This window comes from Oncorhynchus clarkii, chromosome 24 (genome assembly GCF_045791955.1).
Source record: "Oncorhynchus clarkii lewisi isolate Uvic-CL-2024 chromosome 24, UVic_Ocla_1.0, whole genome shotgun sequence".
Lineage (NCBI taxonomy): Eukaryota > Metazoa > Chordata > Actinopteri > Salmoniformes > Salmonidae > Oncorhynchus > Oncorhynchus clarkii.
Genome location: NC_092170.1, coordinates 13,996,672 through 14,012,365, shown reverse-complemented (window position 1 = coordinate 14,012,365; position 15,694 = coordinate 13,996,672). Strand labels below are relative to the sequence as shown.

The 15,694-nt window shown below is 41.7% G+C and overlaps 1 protein-coding gene across 2 annotated transcripts in view; it reads right to left on the bottom strand.

Moving 5' to 3' along the window:
* The window catches only part of LOC139383124 (alpha-2-macroglobulin-like), a 29,003-nt gene that overhangs the window by 12,463 nt on the left and 846 nt on the right, over positions 1 to 15,694 (bottom strand). The window contains exons 2-25 of one of the 2 annotated variants that reach the window (XM_071127447.1): positions 13,474 to 13,657; positions 12,006 to 12,162; positions 11,719 to 11,771; positions 11,154 to 11,174; positions 10,803 to 10,971; positions 10,555 to 10,639; positions 10,232 to 10,346; positions 9,991 to 10,102; positions 9,799 to 9,908; positions 9,247 to 9,414; positions 8,847 to 9,083; positions 8,451 to 8,514; positions 8,020 to 8,165; positions 4,606 to 4,755; positions 3,671 to 3,907; positions 3,325 to 3,406; positions 3,090 to 3,246; positions 2,643 to 2,868; positions 2,351 to 2,477; positions 1,624 to 1,745; positions 1,418 to 1,469; positions 1,173 to 1,256; positions 689 to 865; positions 168 to 249 (exon numbers count right to left, since the gene is read on the bottom strand). In XM_071127447.1, the coding sequence (XP_070983548.1) occupies positions 168 to 249; positions 689 to 865; positions 1,173 to 1,256; positions 1,418 to 1,469; positions 1,624 to 1,745; positions 2,351 to 2,477; positions 2,643 to 2,868; positions 3,090 to 3,246; positions 3,325 to 3,406; positions 3,671 to 3,907; positions 4,606 to 4,755; positions 8,020 to 8,165; positions 8,451 to 8,514; positions 8,847 to 9,083; positions 9,247 to 9,414; positions 9,799 to 9,908; positions 9,991 to 10,102; positions 10,232 to 10,346; positions 10,555 to 10,639; positions 10,803 to 10,971; positions 11,154 to 11,174; positions 11,719 to 11,771; positions 12,006 to 12,162; positions 13,474 to 13,657 (3,117 nt within the window). Of the gene's footprint in view, positions 1 to 167; positions 250 to 688; positions 866 to 1,172; positions 1,257 to 1,417; positions 1,470 to 1,623; positions 1,746 to 2,350; positions 2,478 to 2,642; positions 2,869 to 3,089; positions 3,247 to 3,324; positions 3,407 to 3,670; positions 3,908 to 4,605; positions 4,756 to 8,019; positions 8,166 to 8,450; positions 8,515 to 8,846; positions 9,084 to 9,246; positions 9,415 to 9,798; positions 9,909 to 9,990; positions 10,103 to 10,231; positions 10,347 to 10,554; positions 10,640 to 10,802; positions 10,972 to 11,153; positions 11,175 to 11,718; positions 11,874 to 12,005; positions 12,163 to 13,473; positions 13,658 to 15,694 lie in introns of both variants that reach the window. The other variant, XM_071127448.1, reaches the window with a different exon arrangement.

The window sequence follows — 15,694 nt, the reverse complement described above, 5'->3', positions numbered from 1 at the left end:
ATAGCACATACTAGTATGGATTTGAGACCATCACATTCCTACCTTGATTACATACTACAACCCCCTTTGATCTAATGTAAATTTTTATGACTTAAAAAAACGAACAAATGTAAATTGAGGAATAATCTAAGAGACGGTATTAGGACTGTGTGGACAATTTAACTGACCACGTGTTTCCAGACTCATCGCTCTTCCCAAAGGCACTGTAGGAGCCATCGTCATGCTTGTAGTTGAGCTCTCTCTGGTAGCCTGCAACACAAATGGCTAAATGAACAAAGACACTCTTTCTAGGCACTTGTACTGTATGTGGAAGGTGACGTTAACTGGTTCAGAGCCAAATATATACAACAGGATGTTGCTAGTCAGAGGTGAGATGCACACAGGATCAGACAAACTATCAAACAGTATTGATCTTTGCAGAGTCCTGTTCAATCACAGCTCATTATTTAAAAAGTACAAGGCTTACTGCAAATTCTCTTGTCATGTCCCATTCTATGCATTAGGTTAAGCAATAGTCTTCAGAATAGATAGTGGTTTATTTCACCAGGGTTGTGTCCAGTAGGGAGATTAACAGTTTTATTGAGTAAAACGGGGAGTGCAGGCTGTAACTGAACAGGTCTGACAATAATTGCTTGGTTTTCGTTGCAACACATGTTGTGCCTTACTGAACTGGATCCAGCTCACTCACCACTGTCTAGGAAGCCTGTGGCCCTGGTCTGGATCTCCATGGTGAGCTGCCTGGTGCTTTGCAGGTAGTTGAGGATGTAGATGTTGGGAGCAAAAAGCACCATGTTCTGCTCTCCACAGCCATAGGGCATCTGCAACAGGCTGTCCAGGTTCTTCATGGCCCGACCCATCAGGTCGCCTGGTAAGACACCAACAATTAAGACAATCAAACAAACATAGGTCTCTAGTCAATGGCAATGAATATTTGACCGGCAGATCCCTAAAGCTAACCCTAAAATTAACCATGCTTATCCCAATCATAGATCTGCAGGTTCATAGATCTGCACTTCCCTCGTCATGAATAGAGGGATGAAAAATCTGCACCAAAATGGAAACATATCCTGAAAATGTTTTAAAACATTATATATATATATATATATATATATATATATATATATATATATATTAGGTGTGAAAACTCAGCAAAACGGATGGAGAATTCTCACCCAGTACTGAGAGGGAGGCCTTGGCAGAGCCCTCCACAAACACCTCAGGCAGCTTCAGAGAGATGTCCTTCTCCACTGGGCCCTCTGGTGACGCGAGACAGATAAACGAGACAGACTGAGTGACTGAGTGAGAACCGTTTTAACCAATTAAAAAGTATCTGTCATCTAAACCACAACAAATGCACGTCAACTTAATCATCGGGGTAATTATGAGAAAGTATGACTGATAGACGTCAGGAGATTACCTGCAGGGCAGAGCAGAGCGTTGTGGCTGACCGTCTCCTGGGTTCCCTCGGCCTGACAGAGGGAAAGTGACATTGAGATAAGACAGGCCACTGGCTTTCTTCAGCACTAAAATAAAAGTTCATTCCATTATAGAATTTATATGTATAACCACTTAAAAAGGTTCATTAAACATAGACTTGACTTGCTATACAGGACAGACACTCACCTCCACCAGCAGTGTTTGCACAATGGTGTCAATGCGTCCTTTCTCTGGCACCGTGGCCACCTCGTTACCGCAGAGCTCCTCAGTTTTCAATGCCTCGGCGCTCACTTTCACACTCACCTCCCCTATAGTTCAGTCCAGGGAGACATTAACATTCCAGTCTAGACCAGTCACCCATGAACCTGCCCCTCCATCAGCTTGCTCCTTTTACCCACTCCACCTCCAGCCTCATGTACCCTGGCTCAACTGTTCCCTCCTTCCCTCCTCATTCCTTCCCTCGTTCCCTGCCTCCATTTCTCCAATAGCCATGGATACCCCCTGAGGGAGAGCTTCCTGAGCATGTCATCAGATATCCCTCCTGACTTGTTAGTACAAGCGATTGTCAACATTTCTTTACAGGGCTAGGATATATACAAGGAATTTATTTGAGTCATGTCAATAAGATAAATAATTGAATATTCTTACATTTCAGTCTGACAAGAGCTGTGCAAAGTGAACAACCCTGTCCTTAGGCACCACAGACGGATCAATTCACATCCTACCCCCTCCACTCTGGCCCTAACCTTTCAACATTTGCATGAATTGAGGGTCTGGATAGCTATAAGCAGTATAGTGGTGGAGATACCACCATATTTCTTAAACCTTACAGAAGGGGGTAGGACCTAGGGAGTAAATGTGGAGTCTATTGCAAGAGCCTTGTGATAGATTGACAGAGTACTGTATGGCTCACCTAGAGCAGTTGGGGTGAGGATCCACTTGAAGGTCCTGCTCTCTTCAGCACACAGACACAGTGTGTACTGGCAGCCTTCACATGGCCTGGCTGTGAACTGGATCGACTCAGCTAGAGTCACCTTCACCTAGGAGAAACACATGGAGTCAATCGCAAGTCTTTACTAGATTCCATGCATTTCTCTCTTCTCTCGTCCTTAAAACGTCAGAGCGTCTATAGGTTGTCTACAGGGACTATCCAAATGAAGTGGGACTGGAGAGGTAAAGAAAGATACAACCCTGGGAGGGCTTACCATGATACACTTGGAGAGGTAGTTGAACACTGTGGCCTTGAGTGTGAACACCTCCCCCCGGATGACAGAGTAGGGCAGTGTCAGGCTCACAAAGAAGGGTTGGAAGGCAGTGAGGCCAGTGTTGGGAGCCAGGCCAAAACCCACTGGGGAAGTACAGAACGCCCCTACAGCCCACTTGGTGATGGTGTCAGGGACAGTCTTTTCAACATTCACTTTTCCTGTATGTCTGGTCGTGGTGAAAAGGGCACAATAAAAACCATGTATATTAACATCAGAACACATAACATGGCCAATTCAATAAATAAACCTACCCCATGGACAAAAACATTCTTGTAGTTTCAGTATAACCCTATTACAAGGCAGTGTCAGCTAAGCACCCCATGAAAAGGGATGTGCATTAAACTAAATATAAATGGATACAAATTTGCCGTCTGTTACAATGCTTACCCCACAGGAACCAGGTCCCAGATCCAGGTCTCAGGGAAGTACGTGCGGACGGTCTCCTTAGGCCTGTCAGAGGCTCTACCCCCTGCTGAGGTCTCTGGCATCATGTTGGCCATTGACACTGGAGCATCAATTTCTTCTACTGATTTAAATTGGATAGCTGTAAATAGAAACGAATCCTTTATTATTAGGTTAAGATAGAAAGGTTCACACATTATCATACCCTCTTCTACCATACCGTCATATTCCATTGAAAAGGGTATAATGCAGTGGTAAGGTTTTTTCACATCAGAGTTGGTCAGGATCTTGATTCCAACTTCCTAAAATGAAAAGTAAAGCAATAGAACAGTCAGTGTAAAGGCCATATCATACCTGTATTTCAGTTTTGCTCAATTATGTGAGTATTGGTTTAAAACCCCAAACATTTTTATAGATACGGTGTATACGTCTTAACAGACTGCATTCCATTTTAATTCATTCAGTGTCTACTGTCTTACTTAAATAAATATTAAGTATTTATTTATACATTTTCCATATTCCAAACAGACAAAAACAATAACATTAAACTTATTTGATCCTCTTACTTTAAAGATGTTGTAAACATCGTTTTTGTCATTGTTGGAGCCAAACCAGAATGAGCGTTTTTTCCTGTCAGGTACGGGTGGTGCTTCTAACTCCTCGGCCAGTTTAGGGACAGGTGGAGGGAGCACTTCCATCTCCTCTTTAATGATTGGAGGAAATGGTCGGCATGGGTAGGGGTCAAAGTCTTCTACCCTGTATGAATATCCAGACAACTTCTGAACAGGCAGCTGACTGAATACCTGCCGAGAGAGAAGTAATATACCTCTAGTAATACTGACTTAATAATCAGCAGCACCTTGACACGGTCAGAGCGTGGTCGGTGCATGGTCAGAGCGTGGTCGGTGCATGGTCAGAGCGTGGTCGGTGCATGGTCAGAGCGTGGTCGGTGCATGGTCAGAGCGTGGTCGGTGCATGGTCAGAGCGTGGTAGGTGCATGGTCAGAGCGTGGTCGGTGCATGGTCAGAGCGTGGTAGGTGCATGGTCAGAGCGTGGTCGGTGCATAGTCAGAGCGTGGTAGGTGCATGGTCAGAGCGTGGTCGGTGCATGGTCAGAGCGTGGTAGGTGCATGGTCAGAGGTTATAGGGTCAGTACAAAGTTAGGACAAGGTCAGTGCATAGGATAACACCTGGGTTAAATACATACGGCTAATACTTGATCTGTACTCGATTTAGCTTGAGTGGTACAACACAACCAACTAAATAGTCCCACAAGTTGAAACTTCTAAACTTTAATTATCAGACAGTGGTTTAGACATGGTTAGAGGAAGCTGAAAATGAGCCAAATCCTATCTTGAAAAACATGCCAGAGGTGTGTGTTTAGTGCTTAGTGTGGTGAGTGGTGGTGGTGAGTAGTGTGGTGAGTCAATGGTCCTGGTCAAAAGTAGTGCACTACATAGGGTATAGGGAGCCATTTGGGACGCAAACCATGGAGAACGTACAGAGTCTAGGCTGAGCTCCTGTTCAGGCTGCAGCAGCAGTACACTCTGGTCGATGGCCCTGAGAGAACACAGAGACCCTGGGTGGGCCTCGAGGCTCAGAGAAGTCTTCTCCCCTGGCAACTCCTGGAGGGACGAGAACTTCAGGGACACCTGGAGAGAAGAAAAAGGATGAGACATCACAGAAAATGTTTAAACATATCTACAGTGCCTTCAGAAAGTATTCTTAACCCTTGACGTAATCCTCATTTTGTTGTGTTACAGCCTGAATTCAAAATGGATTAAATATGTATTTTTTTCCTCACCCATCCACATACACACACACACACACACAACCCCATAATGACAAAGTGAAAATACGTTATTAGAAAATGATCGCAAATGTATTTAAAATGAAATACAGAAATCAAATTTACATAAGTATTTCTCCCCCGAGTTAATACTTTGTATAAGCACCTTTGGTGGCGATTACAGCTGTGAGTCTTTTTGAGTTATTGCGCACCTAGGGCTGTGGCAGTCACAAAATGTTGTCAGCCGGTGATTGTCAAGCAAATAACTGGTCGGTCTCACGGTAATTGACCATTAATGAACAAACATTTAGCATCTCCTGGCTTACATACAAAGCATAAATCCATTTTAAAAAGTCTAATAAATCCATGTAATACAGTGCCTTGCGAAAGTATTCGGCCCCCTTGAACTTTGCGACCTTTTGCCACATTTCAGGCTTCAAACATAAAGATATAAAACTGTATTTTTTTGTGAAGAATCAACAACAAGTGGGACACAATCATGAAGTGGAACGACATTTATTGGATATTTCAAACTTTTTTAACAAATCAAAAACTGAAAAATTGGGCGTGTAAAATTATTCAGCCCCTTTACTTTCAGTGCAGCAAACTCTCTCCAGAAGTTCAGTGAGGATCTCTGAATGATCCAATGTTGACCTAAATGACTAATGATGATAAATATAATCCACCTGTGTGTAATCAAGTCTCCGTATAAATGCACCTGCACTGTGATAGTCTCAGAGGTCCGTTAAAAGCGCAGAGAGCATCATGAAGAACAAGGAACACACCAGGCAGGTCCGAGATACTGTTGTGAAGAAGTTTAAAGCCGGATTTGGATACAAAAAGATTTCCCAAGCTTTAAACATCCCAAGGAGCACTGTGCAAGCGATAATATTGAAATGGAAGGAGTATCAGACCACTGCAAATCTACCAAGACCTGGCCGTCCCTCTAAACTTTCAGTTCATACAAGGAGAAGACTGATCAGAGATGCAGCCAAGAGGCCCATGATCACTCTGGATGAACTGCAGAGATCTACAGCTGAGGTGGGAGACTCTGTCCATAGGACAACAATCAGTCGTATATTGCACAAATCTGGCCTTTATGGAAGAGTGGCAAGAAGAAAGCCATTTCTTAAAGATATCCATAAAAAGTGTTGTTTAAAGTTTGCCACAAGACACCTGGGAGACACACCAAACATCTGGAAGAAGGTGCTCTGGTCAGATGAAACCAAAATTGAACTTTTTGGCAACAATGCAAAACGTTATGTTTGGCGTAAAAGCAACACAGCTGAACACACCATCCCCACTGTAAAACATGGTGGTGGCAGCATCATGGTTTGGGCCTGCTTTTCTTCAGCAGGGACAGGGAAGATGGTTAAAATTGATGGGAAGATGGATGGAGCCAAATACAGGACCATTCTGGAAGAAAACCTGATGGAGTCTGCAAAAGACCTGAGACTGGGACAGAGATTTGTCTTCCAACAAGACAATGATCCAAAACATAAAGCAACATCTACAATGGAATGGTTCAAAAATAAACATATCCAGGTGTTAGAATGGCCAAGTCAAAGTCCAGACCTGAATCCAATCGAGAATCTGTGGAAAGAACTGAAAACTGCTGTTCACAAATGCTCTCCATCCAACCTCACTGAGCTCGAGCTGTTTTGCAAGGAGGAATGGGAAAAAAATTCAGTCTCTCGATGTGCAAAACTGATAGACATACCCCAAGCGACTTACAGCTGTAATCGCAGCAAAAGGTGGCGCTACAAAGTATTAACTTAAGGGGGCTGAATAATTTTGCACGCCCAATTTTTCAGTTTTTGATTTGTTAAAAAAGTTTGAAATATCCAATAAATGTCGTTCCACTTCATGATTGTGTCCCACTTGTTGTTGATTCTTCACAAAAAAATGCAGTTTTATATCTTTATGTTTGAAGCCTGAAATGTGGCAAAAGGTCGCAAAGTTCAAGGGGGCCGAATACTTTCGCAAGGCACTGTACATTAATAATAATAACCAAACCTCAGGAACATTCAATATCGTCTTGGTAAGCAACTCCAGTGTAGAAATAGCCTTGTTTTAAGATATTGTCCTGCTGAAAGGTGAATTTGTCTCCCAGTGTCTGTTGTAAAGCAGACTGAACCAGGTTTTTCGTCTAGGATTTTGCCTGTGCTTATAGCTGTATTCTGTTTCTTAGCCCTTGCTGATGACAAGCATTGTATTGGTTTTGCCCCAAACACAACGCTTCATATTCTTTGCATTATTCTTTTGCAGTATTACTTAAGTGCCTTCTTGTAAACAGGATGCAGGTTTTGGAATACTTTTATTCTGTTCAGGCATCCTTCTTTTCACTCTGTCATTTAGGTTATTATTGTAGAGTCTCTGAGCAGTTCGTTCCTCTCCGGCAACTGAGTTAGGAAAGACACCTGTATCTTTGTAGTAAAGCCTAATTAATAACTTCAACTTCAATAACTTTTAATTGTATATGTGGGGTACAGAGTTGGGGTAGTCATTCAAAAATCATGTTAAACAATATTATTGAACACGGAATGAGTCCATGCAACTTATTATGCGATTTATTAAGCACATTTTTACTCCTGAACTTATTTAGACTTGCCATAACAAAGGGGTTGAATACTTACTGACTTAATAAGACATCAGCTTATCCTCTTTTATTCATTTCTAAAATGTTCTACAAACAAAATTCCACTTTGACATTACGGGGTACTGTCTGTAGATCAGTGGACAAAATCTAAATGAAATACATTTTAAATTCAGGCTAACCCAACAAAATGTAGGGAAAATAAAGGGGTGTGAACGTTTTCTGACGGCACTGTATACTAGCATACATGTCCATCACATTGGTTCATTTCAAGTACAGTAGCATACTGATGTGAATATTGGAATAAAGCCCACACAACATAATAAATGCTAGAGGGATAGAAACAGGCCCGACGAACATGATGATCAAAGAGGAGCAGTTGAAGCATTTCATATCATAGTCTGATGCAAAGTCATTTTGGAAATTGATAGTGCACATGTTGCCCCAATATACAGTATATACATGGCTCAGGCTCTCTGATGAGACATTTTGACATCTCATGTGGCTGGCAAAAGATGCCGAGTTGCCTACCTCGTTTTTTAGGCAGAGGTGAATGGGGAAGTCTCGGCTGTCTGCTACTGCCTCCCCATCAGGCAACACGGTGTACACCACTACCTGGGCAAAAGGGGTCAGCTCAGGCATCCGCTGCAGCGAGAGAGTCAGCTCCCCTTGGTTTACTAAAATGAGAGATGGACAATGGGATTGCCATTAAGTCACCGTAAACCACCAATCATCCAATACGAACATTGTGTTCTCTGATTAGCGTATGAACTTGAAATATACTGTGCAGTAAGAACTGGTATTGAAGATGTAATCTGGATGATTGAATCCTGTCGTGTCAGCTTTTTATCCCATGCCAGCTTAATGCCATTAGGCATGTTCTCTAATCAAGTGGGGTTCTGAGAAGTTCTAATGAAAAACGGCAAGAAACATTCGGGAGAATCCAAGTCCAATGTATTTACCTTTTCCTTCTGTAACAGTCACCGGAAGATGGCCGTGCTGCTGAATGCTGCCTCTAGATATAACCTGGGACAGCCAGGTGGCAGCATCAACATTAATAACCAGAGAGTGACCCAGGGAGACTGGAACATTGGCTAAAACTGGGAGATCTGCTATCAAATATCTTGAAGTTAATGCATTATTGAAGTGTAAAATTACTGAATATCACCAATGATTAACTTTTCAACTGCATGTAAAGTACTGTACGGTTTGCCTGAGCCATTCTTAAAATATTTCCAGACGCAACACAATATGACAATCAAATACCGAAGTAAGTAAAATGTATATCCTAAAGCCACAGACAAAGTGTAAAAATCATGTTAGGTTGTATTTTGAGTGAAACATCCCTTTAATCTTACCAGATAGAAAAAGTCCAGGGTCGTCTGTCCCTTTTTCAGCTCCACCCCTTGGATGATGTAGTGAGCAAGAACAATACCGTCCTTCTCACAGGAGAACTTCCCTTCGCCCTGCATTATCTTCACAAAGCTCTTGCTCTTAGAATAAAATTTTCTTGTGAAGTGGTAATCGGATGAATATTCTGGTCTACGCACACCCTGCACGTACGGATAATCCTCCTCAGCCTTTTGATAACGAGCCTGGTTCAAGAAACACAGAAAATATATGAAAAATAAACAATTGTAGTAACCTTGGAGAATACATCAGGAGAAATGAATGATCTCACACAGAAAAAACAATTGAATATTTAAATAATATCATTAAATATTTAATAGAGGAAAACATGAGTGAGTGACCACTGACCGACAGAGAGACAGAATCAGAACTCCATAGAGAAGTGTTGAGAGAGAAAGAAGCAATGCCCTTGCTGTCTGTGGTGAGAGTCCAGTTCTCAGATTTGCCACTGTTTTGTAGGAAGAGATACACAGGCTCATTGGGAACGGGACTAGAGTCGGGACCGGTCACCTTGATCTGAAAACACAGGACAGGATGACTGCAGATATCCAATATACTAAATGTACACTCCCATTGCATACAAGACATCAAAAGCCTAGTTTAGACATCCATATACTAAATGTACACTCCCATTGCATACAAGACCTCAAAAGCCTAGTTTAGACATCCAATATACTAAATGTACACTCCCATTGCATACAAGACATCAAAAGCCGAGTTTAGACATCCAATATACTAAATGTACACTCCCATTGCATACAAGACATCAAAAGCCTAGTTTAGATGCTCCAAATTACATGTTAACATTTATCACCACTTCATGTTCAAATCCATTTTTCTGAGTAAACCATTTTCTGCAGTGTTATTAAAAAGGCATTTGTTAATATAGTTTGTTCTCACCTTCCCCTCGTATGCAATTCCTGGTTTATATGCTTGGGGCACGTCCTCAAAACGAACAGTTACGATGACATTGGTGAAGCTTGCCTTGCCACTACCTTTAAGGATGACCCCTGGAGAGAACACAGGCAAGGGTCAGAGGTCAACAGTTGAGCATGTAAACACCTCTACGTTCAAGATAAGGCTCTCTCCTACCCGTTCCATATTCTTCCATCTCAGTCTCCACTTCGAAGTCGTCAAACTTTGATTCATTTAGACCGAACCGGGTCACGTCAATAATTTGGGTTGCACAACCAGTTGTGTCGGTCTAGGCAGAATGAGTACAGTTATTGTAGCTCAGCTTAAATCCGCTACGAAAACGTCTATAAACCTCAACATTTTCCCCACAGTTCGTCATCAAAGAATTTGGCATAACAAGAATTTAAAAAATACTTACTTTCATAAGATACAACTCGCAGATATTAATAGCATCATATAACCAGCGATATTGAATGATATTTCTGCAAACTTTCGCTGTGACAGACCCCAGCACTGGTTTTCCATAAGTGTATCTAGAAACAAAGTCAACAGAAGAAAAACAATTCAAGAATGGCAATCACGTGTTGTAAAAATAGAAACAGCTATGAACATGAGCAAGTATCAAACATGGGACAGTCTCTAAAGTAGTCTATGCAACACACAAATTAAGGCTTAATATTCTGTCCATAAAGTGTCCCAGTTTACATTATCATCTTACTGTCTATCATCTTATGCACTTACTTTCCACAAACTCTCAGTGTTGCTTGCTTGTCCAGAATAGTGATTGTTTGGGGTAGATAGACTTTGACCTCATATTTGGGTAAAACTGTTAAAAAAAAAAATACATATCAAATGTTATTTCCTCATTGTCTGTTGAACTACACCAAAAACATAATCCCAGACCACAATGGAATCACCATGTAAAAACAATATAATCAGATTTTTTTATCCCATGCTTTTCTCTTTTTATCCCATGCCAATTTCCTCACCATATTCTTTGATGTCAAAGTTTTGGGAAGTTTGCTCTCCCTTCTCATTCCATGCAGTGATGATGTAACTTCCTTGCGTTGCCTCTGCAGACATGGGATGGGACAGGTCCAGAATTCCACTCACTGTTGACTGGTTCAACCACTGAGCAATGCGGTTGGAGTTTGGGTCCTGTATACAGATTCATAATAGGTTGAAGGAAGGTATTTTTGTTATTGAGACAGGCATTGTATAAATTCATGCCACAGTACACATTGGCAGGTAATATTTTTGAAGGAAGATCATGTCATTATTATTGCTCATGTTATATACAGCTTTGGTTTTTAGTTGCAATGGATTTGAATGAGTCTCACCTGAAGCTCCACTGTTAGATACTAGAAAAGAGAAACAAAACATTCAGCATTTAACATTTGTCCCAAAAAAACATTTTCAAACTTATTTTCACAGGAGGCCTAAAGTGAACTACTATCGTGTCAGGAAATGGGTTTAAAACAAACATTTCATAACTTTCCAAAACAGTTTCTACAGTACAGGCATCTTTATCTACAGAGTTACAGTACAGAGCAGGCCTTGAGCTCATGTTGACTCAGATGCTCTGCTCAAACAGCCAGGCCAAATGAACTCTGACCACATGTTTGCTGAGCCACCTACACACACACACACACACACACACACACACACACACACACTGACCCATTAAACAAATAAAATAATAGTAGACAAAATTGGACTGCAAGAGGATGAAATCATTGCTCCATCTCTTGCCTTTCTTACTCAACTACAGTAAACCTCTCCCAAACTACACCTCCCTAGAATGTTGAAAAGCTGACTAACACTCTGCTGTCCTGTTCAACCCAACTTAAATGCTTTGAAAGAGTAACTTTATTTATATTGAACAACATTGAAAGAGTAACTTACCATCTGATTGAATGACAAGAAACTGGCATCCAGCGAGACGATTCGGAACTTGACTGGAAAAGTGGTAGAAACATTTGTCTATATAGTATCTGTCTATGTACAGTATATCCATCATCCATTTCAGGAAGGACCTTTCTGATGGCCTCACAAATATACTGTAAAGTACATGCATAACCATCAATCAAAATCAACAGTTGGCCTAGACAAAAGGGTCAGTTTAGTACATTTACAAGTAATAACTCAGGAAGGGTCAGTTTCAGTGTTCATCAAAGATTGTATCTAACTACCTGTCTGTCCAGGTTTGTAGACTGGTTTGTCGGTCTGGAAAATGGTGAAGAACTTTTTAGGCTTGATAAGGATCTTGGTCTTTTTACTCATCTCATCCTTCCTCCCCTTGATACTGACATGGACAGTGGCCACACTGTCAGCCTTCACTGGGGGTACCTACAATATGAAGAACAGAAAAATGGAAGCTTGGTAGAACTTCTACAATCCTCTAGCCCCTTAACCAAAGTATGGCTCTCTGACTGAGTAGCTTGAGAACAGAGGGCTTTTTGTTAAGTGGTAGATAACCTCAGCATAGCAAAGTATGATTAATATAACTGCTATTGCCTTTCATAGGTTTGATAATTTTGCATATAGCACCCAGCCTGGAATTCAAGTTGAGTTCCACATAACATGACGGAGTTAAAACCAAACTATTCAAAATAAAAGACTGAAATGAATGTGTTTTGTTGAATGAATGTGCATAGGTAACTTAAAAGCTAGTAAGAATAATACTTTATTTAGATGACAAAATGACCACAGAAGAAGAGCCAGGAGATTCTATCAACTGTAATCTTACATACACTGAGTGTACAAAACATTAAGAACAACCTGGTCTTTCCACAACACATATAGACCAGGTGAATCCAGGTGAAAGCTATGATCCCTTATTGATGTCACTTGATAAATCCACTTCAAAAATCTGTGTAGATGAAGGGGAAGAGACAGGTTAAAGAAGGGTTTTTAAGCCTTGAGACAATTGAGACATGGATTGTGTATGTGCCCCATTCGGGGGGGTGAATTGGTAAGACAAAAGATTGAAAAGATAAGTGCCTTTGAACAGGCTATGATAGTAGGTGCCAGGTGCACCAGTTAGTGTCAAGAACTGCAACGCTTCTGTGTTTTTCACACTCAACAGTTTCCTGTGTGTGATGTGTCAAGAATGGACATCCAGCCAACTTGGGCCAGCATCTCTGTGGAACCCTTGACACCTTGTAGTGTCCACCATGCCCTGATAAATGTAGGCTGTTCTAAGGTCAAAACTCAAAATTGGGAAGGTGTTCATAATGTTTGGTATGCTCAGTGTATGTACAACTGATGGGGGTAACTGTTCAACAAAAATCAATATGAAGCGAGGCACAAGTTGTGTAACACCCAACACTGATGGGAAAGAGACCCAATTCAAAGTGTCAGCTACTATTAAAGCTGATGACTCAGGTCAGTGTTAGTCAAGTACAGAAATGATGTCAACATTTAACCCATTGGCTTGTTGACTGTGGTCGGGATGCTTTTGCATGACAGACGATAGAATAGGGCCACAGTCAGTAGCTCACATCGTTGAGGAACTTCGCATTTAGAAATGTCATACATAGGGCTGGCATGATTCCTTAACCCATATGTCAGAGAGGCATGTTGGTTCTACATGAAATATTTCTATCAGAGCGGTCCACAACGTTGTAGCCTGCTGAACACAGCACAGTTACAGCTGACCTGGAAGGAGATGCAGCGATAGAAGTCCTGTGTTACGTCTTCCTCCAGTAGAATGGTGCCGCTGCCACCCTCCATTTCCAGCGACACATTCAACAACAGAGGCTCTGTGGCTTGGTGGACCTGAGCACAAAGTTTCTCTGTGGTCCCTCCTACCACCTCCGAGCTGACCGTCACCAGGTAAATCCTAAAAGGGGAAAGAGTCAGCATGAATGCAGCTGTGGTAATAATACTTAAGTGGCAGTGTACTCAAACAGCTCTTTAGTTCCTTTGTACCCTACTGATTTTTTAAAGTTGGGGACGAAGTGACCTTAATTGTCTCTGGCTATGTGCCCCACTCAGAGTCCAAACAATGAGAAATTGAGGGCACAATTGATTCCGTTTCAGATAGTGTTGGAGGGAATACCAATTAGTTGTTTGATGGTCTGTCAACCATGTATTGGTGAACAAAGGCAGCATGCCCACTCAGATTTGTACTGTTTAAAATAGATATACATATACACACTGGACAAACATATAAAACACAACATGTACAGTGTTGGTCCCGTGTTTCATAAGCTGAAATAAAACATCCCAGAAATGTTCCATTACGCACAAAAAGCTTATTTCTGTCAAATTTTGTGCACAAATTTGTTTACATCCCTGTTAGTGAGCATTTCTCCTTTCTCCACCAGAGAGATGTGGCATATTAAGCTGATTAAACAGCATGATCATTATACAGGCGCATCTTGTAAAAGGCCACTCTAAAATGTGCAGTTTTGTCACACCAGAATGCCTCCGATGTCTCAAGTTGAGGGATCGTGTAATTGGCATGATGACTGCAGGAATGTCCACCAGAGCTGATGCCAGAGAATTGAATGTTAATTTCTCTACCATAAGCCGCCTCCAATGTCATTTTAGAGTATTTTGCAGTACGCCCAACCGGCCACACAACCGCAGACCACATGTAACCACGCCAGCCCAGAACCTACACATCCGGCTACTTCACCTGCGGGATCATCTGAGACCAGCCACTCATAAAGCTGATGAAACTGAGGAGTACTTGTCTGTAATGAAGCCCTTTTATGAGGAAAAGCTCATTCTGATTGGCTGGAACAATGGAGTCATGGTTGCTGATAATGGGCCTCTGTACGCCTATGTAGATATTCCATTAAAAATCAGCCGTTTTCAGCTATGATAGTCATTTATAATATTAACAATGTCTACACTGTATTTCTGATCAATTTGATGTTATATTAATGGACAAAGAAAATTGCTTTTCTTTCAAAAACAAGGACATTTCTAACTCCAAACTTTTGAATGATAGTGCACACACACACAGCATTTGGAAAGTATTCAGACCCCTTGACTTTTCATGTTACAGCTTTTCTCCTAAAATTGATTAAATTGTGTGTGTGTCCCCCCCCCCCCCCCCCCAATTTAAACTGAAATACCACATTTACAGAAGTATTCAGACCCTTTACCCGGTACTTTGTTGAAGCACCTTTGGCCATGATTACAGCCTCGTGTCTTCTTGGGTATGACGCTACAAGCTTTGCACACCTGTATTTGGGGAGTTTCTCCCATACTTCTCTGCAGATCCTCTAAGCTCTGTCAGGTTGGATGTGGAGCATCACTGCACAGCTATTTTCAGGTCTCCCCAGAGATGTTTGATCGGGTTCAAGTCCGAGCTCTGGCTGGGCCACTCAAATACACAGACCTTTCCCGACGCCACTCCTGCATTGTCTTGGCTGTGTATTTAGGGACGTTATTATTTTTGTTGTTTCTCTAGGATACTACTACCCACCTGGCAATTGTATTTAGTTGGCATTAGCTAGCCCAGATATGTTCCCAGTGTCCTAACCTTATAAAGCTACCAAGAAGCCATTTCAGGCTATCAATCAAGATAGACAAGCAAGCTACTCTTAGCTGGCATGCCTGTTGGCAAGTCGGGAGACTTTAGAAAAGCAACATTCCACATTCTCCAACTTCAGGCCAGGGGCCTAAGCTCCCTATGGACCACCCCCCCAGCCATCCTTACATACTTTGTGCCCCTCAGATTTTTTTGTGCCCATACTTTGTGCCCCTCAGATTTTGCAATCAGCCCCTGTTGGGGATGATTGCACAGAAGGACATTGGAGGAAAGCACACTAATATGGACTATCACAAGTCGGATTTGTAACCCACAAATGTACAGGCCTGCTTGCCAGAATGTCTCATAAGGTATGAAAAGCCTCTCACGTGC